General features: G+C 54.4%; 1 protein-coding gene across 1 annotated transcript in view; it reads left to right on the plus strand.

Moving 5' to 3' along the window:
* GRINA (glutamate ionotropic receptor NMDA type subunit associated protein 1) overlaps positions 1–812 on the plus strand; it is a 2,275-nt gene extending 1,463 nt beyond the window's left edge. The window contains exons 5-7 of the mRNA XM_024741164.1: positions 1–130; positions 226–369; positions 451–812. Coding sequence (XP_024596932.1) covers positions 1–130; positions 226–369; positions 451–600 — 424 coding nt within the window. The 3' untranslated portion in view covers positions 601–812. The remainder of the gene's footprint in view (positions 131–225; positions 370–450) is intronic.
* The last annotated feature ends 7,821 nt before the right edge of the window (positions 813–8,633 follow it).

Raw genomic sequence — 8,633 nt, forward strand, 5'->3', positions numbered from 1 at the left:
GTCGGTCCTGACCGTCAGCCTGTCCTACATGGTGGGCATGATCGCCAGTTTCTACAATACTGAGGCGGTCATCATGGCCGTAGGCATCACCACGACCGTCTGCTTCACGGTGGTCATCTTCTCCATGCAGGTAAGGGGCCCCCCGAGGCAGGGCCGCCGGTCCTGAGGGCCCAGAGGCCTTCCAGGGCTGCGGCACCCAGGCCCCATGTGCCCCTGTGCCCTCAGACGCGCTACGACTTCACGTCGTGCGTGGGCGTGCTGCTGGTGAGCATGGCGGTGCTCCTCGTCTTCGCCATCCTCTGCATCTTTGTCCGCAACCGCATCCTGGAGATCGTGTACGCCTCACTCGGCGCTCTGCTCTTCACCTGCGTGAGTGATGGGGGTGGGCAGCGTGGGTGGATGCTGGGTGGGGCGGGATGTCTTTCAACATGACCGTGCTGCCACCCCCAGTTCCTGGCAGTGGACACCCAGCTGCTGCTGGGGAACAAGCAGCTGTCCCTGAGCCCGGAAGAGTACGTGTTTGCCGCGCTGAACCTGTACACGGACATCATCAACATCTTCCTGTATATCCTTACCATCATTGGCCGTGCCAAGGAGTAGCCCGAGCCCCTGGCACATGCGGGGCCCCACTCAGGTGGCATGGCTGGCCTGGACCCTGCCCCCAGCGTGGCAGTTCCTCTGTACCTCCCCTCTCTCATCCCCGCGCACAGCCTGGGACAGAGGGAGCCCCTCCCCAACCCTCCTGTGTGTACACTGCAGACACTTCTGTTCGGACCCGCTGTGGCCAGCATGGCCCCTTGTAGCCCTCCCGCCCTGCCAGAGGGCAGTGGGGCCAGGTTTCTGTGCCACCTCCTGCCCACTCAGTGTTGCATGAGCCCTGTCTGCCAGCCCACCCCAGGTCTGGGGGCAACACCAGGTCCCAGGGGAGAGGGATGGAGCCAAGAGGTGAGGGTGCGCGTCCCCCCTCCTGTCCCAGCTCCCCCGCCTGCCATAAAGTGTCCCTTTCCCCTCCCCAGCCCCATACTAGAGTGCTGCCCTCTGGGGGACCTGCGGGGTGTGAGGGGTCCCTTGTGTCCCTGTGCTGAGCCCTGAGGGCAGAGAGGACAGGTATGTTTCAGGGGAGGAGGACGCCTTCCTCTCATTCTGCTGTCTTTAAACAATAAATGGGACCTTCTGCGCTCTGTGTTCCCTTCATCACTGTCGTCACTGCCACTTCCTCCACAAGGTGGGGAGGGGTCTAGGCACTGCCAGTGTGAGGCAGCGAGCAGGACAGGCGTGGACGGCGGGGCTTGGCTCGGGGTGGAGGTCGTGGAGGTTAACGACAGCAGCTAATCTTTCTCTCTCGGTGCTTCCACCTCCGTTTTTGCAATCTTCCCAGCCACGTCATGAGCTGTATGCCGGGATTCCCAGCTGATGGACGGGGACCCTAAGGCTCCCGGTGGTTACGCGCGGTGCTTGGGTCACACGGTGTCTGCCACTCGTGCCTGGGAACTGCATGGCATGATGGGGAGGCGGGGGCTGCGACACCCTCATCATCTCGCCTCGGGTCTGATGGGCAGCGGCATAGGTCACTGACCGCCCCCAGGCAGGCCTGTCCTGCTCCTCAGGCTCTGAAGGGCCCCCAGGGAGCCCATCAGCGGGCACCTGACACGCAGCCCAGGCCTGGCTCAGATGAAGGCCCTCCGCACCCCTTCCCCCTCCCCCGCGAGAAACCTGCACACCGGAGCCCCCAGGGGAGGCTCTGAGGGCCCCTGGCCTGCCTCTGGCACCTTCCGCAGCTCTCCAGGCCCCACCCTGCCGTGGCCCTCAGCCTCAGCTGGTTCTGCGCGGCCTCCCCCGTGGCTCGTGCTGTCTCAGCTCCAGAGCCGTCCACACCTACCCCTGGCCCTGGGATATGCGCTCAGAGGTCAGCCAGCTGTCCTTATCCTCAGCCTCCCACAGAGGGGTCCCTCCGCTGCCTGGGGCTCGGTCGCTTTGAGTGCCTCCCTGCACTGAGCTCTCCTGAGCTCCTAGCCCCAGGGGACACTCCTGACCGTGGCCTTCCCCCACAGGGCCCGCTATCCAGGCCTCTCCCACCTCCTCCCCGCGAGCCCATCAACCCACTCCTTTAACTGGCGCCAGCACCCCAGCATCTCTGAAGGGCCCCCCACACTGCGAGCCAGCACCCCCGTGCCCGCGGGCACCTCGGCTGTGGCCTGCCCCATACCTGCTGCTCCTGTGTGAGCTCCGTCGGCGTCCATCCGACCCCCAGGCCGGAAACGGGTCTGTCCTCTCTGCCCTCGCCCATCCTGCCCCACCCCCTCTCCCTGCCCACCCTCCTCGTGCTCACCTGTCAGCTCACCTCCACCAAGCCTCTGCCCAGCTGCCAGGTGTGCTTCCGACACACTGATCACACCACCCGCCTGATGGTCGCCAGCGGGATGAAGTCCCCCTTCCCCGATGGCTGCCTGCGTTGGCCTTCCACTGTCCCCGAGCTCCTCAAGCCAAGGCCTGACCTTGCTCGGCCTGAGCCACAGGCGGGCCCCACTTCCCCAGGCCCAACGCACACCGCCGTCCCCGCCACCGGGGCCCTTCCTGGAGACCACCTCGCGCCTCACGGCTCCCCTTGGTCCCTCTGCTTTGCTCGCCTGCCGAGCGCGGGCGGGCGACACGGCTCCCCTTCCCCACCTCTCCTCGAGCAGGTGCGGCTCCTCATCCAAGGGACCCTGCCTGCAGGCGCTCCAAGCACACGGGAACCTGCTCTGCGGTAGCCCACAGGCCCGTGAGGATTTCACGCAGGGGAGAAAACACGGAGCATCCGGGTGGTTGAAGAGAATGCCAGCAGAGGCAAGAGGAGCGGCTCAGGAATAAATGCCGAGCGAGATGTGCAGGGACGGTGTTTTCTCAGGGAGTTTAAGGAGGACAAACTCTTGGCTGAGCTAGTCCTTGGGGAAGGCTCCCTGGGGACGACCAGGGGCTGCAGGTGTGGGCCAGGGCAGGGCCGGGAAGCCGGGGGATGCACGCAGAGCAGAGGCCACCGCGGGAGGGAAGGCCAGGGCTGCACATGGGTGAGGGCTTGGACCTGTCCTGTCGGTGAAGGGGACTCTGGCAGGAGCCACAGCTGGCTGTGGGTTCAGGAAGATGCGTCCGGCAAGAGAATGTCCAGGAGAAGGGGTGGGTGCCAACAGGTGAAGAAGGCAGGGAGGAAGCAGATGAGATGTGCAGAGAGGAGATCAGGTGGGGCTCGGGGCTGGGGCAGCTGGCAGTGCCACAAAGGGCTCAGGATGGGCCTGGTCGAGGCGGGCAGGGCATCTCTGCCAATGGAGTTTGGCCTGCTGTCTGCTGTGTCCCCCTGGAAAGGAGAAAAGGGCAGCTTGTGATCTGACCGGGTGGATGAGTGTGTAGAAGGAGCCACAGCAGTGGTGAGGTCAGCAGGGGAGATTGTTCAGGTGAGGAAAGAAGCAGCCCCCAACATCCAGGAGCTGGCCTGGTCCTATCAGCGAGGCCCTAGCATTGTAGGGGCCAGCCTGGCACACTCAGATACAGGCCCTGGTGGTCTCCTGTTTAGAATATGCAGTTTCACATGCAGATCTGCATCAGACAAGGCCCCTCTGTGCCGGATTGGGTCAAGAGGAGAGGACTCTTCTGTAATCATGTCTGAACACAGAACAGAGGCAGGCATTGTCCAAGCCATAAAGAGGACCTACTGCGTGCATCCTGTCCTGCCTGATCTGAGCAGCTGCTGGCTCTTCAGAATGGACAGCTTGAGCCGGCCCCTAGCCCGTCCCCCTCCCAAAGAAGAGGTGTTGAGATACCCAGTATGGAATCCCAAGCAAAGCACTGCTTCTTTAAGCCCACCCCAATTCACCCAAACAAGCCAAGTCCCACAGGAAATCCTTCCAGTCCCCCTTCCTGTGGTCCCCCCACCCCCACTTGCCGCAGTGAGCAGTAAGCCTGACCTGTTCAGCCACAGGGTGTCCTGTGGGCTTCCTCTGGAGCCTTGACACAGCTCGCTATACTAAGGCCACTATGTGAGGAGAACTAATTTATTCTTCAGTCAAAAATGTGTATTTACATGAGTAGTCATTAAGTCCATTCTTGTTTTCAAGATTAAACGACACAGGACTTCCCTGGTGGCTCAGTGGTTAAGAATCCACCTGCCAATGCAGGGGACACGGGTTCGAGCCCTGGGCCAGGAAGATCCCACATGCCGTGAAGCAACTAAGCCCATGCGCCACAGCTTCTAAGCCTGCGCTCTGCAGCCCGTGAGCCACAACTGCTGAGCCCACGTGCTGCAAGTACTGAAGCCCACGTGCCTAGAGCCCATGCTCCACAAAAAAGGAAAGCCACCGCAGTGAGAAGCCCACGCACCACAACAAAGAGTAGCCCCCACTCCCCGCAACTAGGGAAAGGCCGCACGCAGCAGCGGAGACCCAACGCAGCCTAAGATAAATAAATTTATAAAGAAAAAAAGATTAAACGACACAAAGTCTCCGTCACATTTCCTGCCCTGCAAAAAAAGCAACACCATCGCTGGTGCCTGCTGAAAAGCACGGTGAGAGGCCAGCCCAGGACCCCAGCTCACTCAGCATGCCCAACAGATGCCTTGTGCCACCTGCCCTGCTAACCAGGGCTACCGTCAGCATCTCAGAGCTGGTAGTGCCTTCAGGACAGGGGCTGTGACCTGTGCATTTTAACACCCAGGCCAGCATTTAGTCCAGAGTGGGTGTGCCATTGGTGTCGACCGTGCGATGAGCGCATGAACTCTACGTGGCACGAGCCGCACAGGCACCAACTGCCCCAAGGGTGGGGCAGAGAATGCTGCAGACTTCCGGACTCTGGCTCAGCATCAGCATCAGGAGGGGGCATTTCAGGAGTGCAGGCAGCAAAACTGAAAGCCCAGGAAATGCATGGAGGCCCACTTGGGGGAGCCAGGTGGAAGAAAGCGGATGTGGGAGAGTTGAGGGGTCGAGGTCAGGTGTGACAGCTGTGGATGTAAAGCTCGAGTCTGAACTCTATTTCTCAGGCAGTGACGAGCCACTGGGGTTTTCCAGGGAAGAGCCCAGGAGTGGTTTAAATAAAGGCAGGAAAATCGGCGAGGACCACAATGACGGGGCGGCAGGGAGGGCCGGGCCTGGGGAGCAGAGGGCGCTTGGGAGGGGAGGCATGGGTGCAGGCCTGGTCCCGGGGCTGTAGCTCCCAAGGCAGCCCTTCCCCATCGGGGCCCAGACGCTGCACCCCGGCCAGCAGCATGGCTTGGCCCGTCTGCTGCCAAACGTTCTGTGTTCCTGAGTGTCTGCTTCGTCTCAGGCTTGTCAGGCACTTGAGACCTTTCAGAACGCCCCAGATGGAAACCACCCGCCACAAACACACACACACACACACACGCACACACACAACCTCTCAACTCCCACCTTCACTGCTAAAGAAGGCCTCTTCTCCCCGTGGGCCCTCATCCCCCCGGGACCCAGTTCACAAGGTCACCCACGTGTCCACCCCCGCAAACCTTCGGGCTCTTGTGCAGCAACTTCCTCCTTTGAAACCTGTGCCCTCTCCTCTCCATCCAACTCCGGTCTGCTTTTCGCTGGTATCCAGCGGCTTCCCGGATGTGGGAGGGCTCTAGCACCAGGTTCAGAATCCTCCTCTCCATCGCAACTGCTATGACGACCCTGGGGCATTTTGGGTGGTATCTTCCAAGTGCCTCTCTCACCTATGCCCTTCTCTCGAGTCAAGGCCATGACCACCTCTGAGCAGACCCAAACCATCCTCGGCACCACAAAGAGATGATGGCATGTCCCTGCTTAAATGCCTTCAGAGGACTTCCCATCAGGATGGCGGACTGACTGACCCGAGATCCTGACTCCTACTCTTAACACATAAAACTGCCAGATAAAATACTTTTAAACTTTTAAACAAATGAGCCGGAATGCAAAAATAAATGTGAAGGGAGACCCTGCGGCTGTGAGGGAAGAGTTACAGCTATGGGATTTAGAGAGGTTGTGCTGAGGAAACAAGAATTAGCATTTAGGACCTACCAGGGGAAGGAGCCTTGGCGAAACCGCAGGCTCTCAACTATCAGGGAGCCTTAAGAACAGAGCCTTAACAAAGCCACAATCTGGACTTGCCTCAGCTCTGCCCCAAGGGTTGAACGTAATTGGCCCCACTTTATCTGCGGACTCTATCTGTAAGAAGATAACATCACCGGGAACCTCTACGGTCTTTCAATACACAAGTTGTCAGTTAGAAATTGCTAGGCTTTTCAAAAGACAGAACTATATGACTGAAAACCAAGAGGGAAAATGAGATGACAGAAACAGACCTAAAAGTGACTCAAAGATGGGAGATAGCAAAAAAGGACTTTAAAATAAATATGATTGATATGTTAAGCAAAATGCAGGGGGAAATGGAGAAACATGGAAGATAATATGGAGATTTCCCAGAGAACTGAATTCTATAAAAAGAATCAAACTGAGCATCTTGAATGGAAAAATACAATTAACTGAAACTAAAAATTCAATAGATGGGTTTAAGAGCCAATTAGACAAGTCAGAAGAAAGGATTAGTGAACTGAAAGGTCAATAGAAAATATCCAAACTTACAAAGGGAAAAAAAGAATGGATAGAGGAAATAGTATAATAGGTGGGGAAAGAGTAAAAAATACACATATGTAGAGTCCCAGAGGAGAAGAGAGAAAGAATGGAGAAGTAACGTCTGAAGAGATAACACCTGAAAATTTCCCCAAACAATAGGACATCAACCCACAATCTACCAAAACTGACACAAAAAGAAGGTTATGCTTACCTCTAAAATTTTCCAATTTGTTTAAGAGTCCACTGTCATGAATTGAATTGTGTCCCCTCAAAATTCAAATGTTGAAGTCCCAATCTCCAGTACCTCATTATGTGACCTTACTTGGAAATGAGGTCATTGCAGATATAATTAATTAAGATATGGTCATACTTCCTCATACTAGGACACAAAGCAAGCCTCAACAAATTTAAGAGGATAGAAATTATTTCAAGCATCTCTTCTGACCACAACAGCGTGAAACTAGAAATCAACCATAGAAAGAGAAATAAGAAATAAACGATTACATGGAGACTAAACAACATGCTACTAAAAAACCAATGGGTCAATGCGATATAGGCCTTCCTCAAAAAACAGGAAAAATCTCAAATAAACAACCTAACCTACCACCTAAAAGAATTAGAAAAACAAAAACAAATAAAACCTAAAGTCAGCAGAAGGAAGGAAATAATAACGATCAGAGAGGAAACAAAAAAAATAGAGATTTGAGAAACAATAGAAAAAAATCAATAAAATCAAGAACTGGTTCTTTGAAAGGGTAAACAAAATTTACAAACCTCTGGCCAGGCTCACCAAGAAGAAAAGAGAGAGGACCCAAACAAACACAATAAGAAATGAAGGAGGAGAAATAACAACCAATACTGCAGAAATACAAAAAACCATAAGAGAATACTATGAACAATTATATGCCAACAAATTGGACAAACTAGAAGAAATGAACAAGTTTCTAGAAGCATACATCCCATGAAAACTGAATCAAGAAGAAATAGATCATTTGAACAGACCAATCACTAGACGTGAAATAGAATCTGTAATTTAAAAAAAAAAAAAAAAAAAAAACTTCCCTAAGATTGAAGAGGAAGGAACATTCCCAAAGTCATTCTATGAAGCCACCATCACTCTGATACTAAAACCAAAGACATTACCAAAGGAGAAAACTATAGGCCAATATCTTTGATGAATACAGATGCAAAAATTCTCAACAAAATATTAGCAAACCGAATCCAACAACACATAAAGAGGATCATACACCGCGATCAAGATAGATTCATCCCAGGGCTTCCCTGGTGGCGCAGTGGTTGGGAGTCCGCCTGCCGATGCAGGGGACGCGGGTTCGTGCCCCGGTCCGGGAATAATCCCACATGCCGCGGAGCGACTGGGCCCGGGAGCCATGGCCGCTGAGTCTGCGCGTCCGGAGCCCGTGCTCCGCAATGGGAGAGGCCACAACAGTGGGAGGCCCGCGTACCACAAAAAAAAAAAAAAAAGATAGATTCATCCCAGAGTCACAAGGACGGTTCAACATACGCAAATCAATCAATGTGATACACCACATCAACAAAAGAAAAGACAAAAACCACATGATCATCTCAATAGATGCAGAAAAAGCTTCTGATAAAATTCAACATCGATTAACGATAGAAACTCTTACCAAAGTGGGTATACAGTAAGTCCCCTACATACGAACGAGTTCCATTCCGAGAGTGCCTTCTTAAATCCAATTTGTTTGTAAGTCCAACAAAGTTAGCCTAGGTACCCAACTAACACAGTCAGCTATATAGTACTGTACTGTAATAGGTTTATAATACTTTTCACACAAATAATACATAAAAAAACAAACAAAAATGGGCTTCCCCGGTGGCACAGTGGTTGAGAGTCCGCCTGCTGATGCAGGGGATATGGGCTCGTGTCCCGTTCCAGGAAGATCCCACATGCCGCAGAGTGGCTGGGCCCATGAGCCATGGCCACTGGGCCTGCACGTCCGGAGCCTGTGCTCCGCAACGGGAGAGGCCACAACAGTGAGAGGCCCACGTACCGCAAAAAAAAATAATAATAAAGGAGAAAGAAAG

Source organism: Neophocaena asiaeorientalis, unplaced genomic scaffold (assembly GCF_003031525.2).
Source record: "Neophocaena asiaeorientalis asiaeorientalis breed wild unplaced genomic scaffold, Neophocaena_asiaeorientalis_V1.1 scaffold177, whole genome shotgun sequence".
Taxonomy (NCBI): Eukaryota; Metazoa; Chordata; class Mammalia; order Artiodactyla; family Phocoenidae; genus Neophocaena; species Neophocaena asiaeorientalis.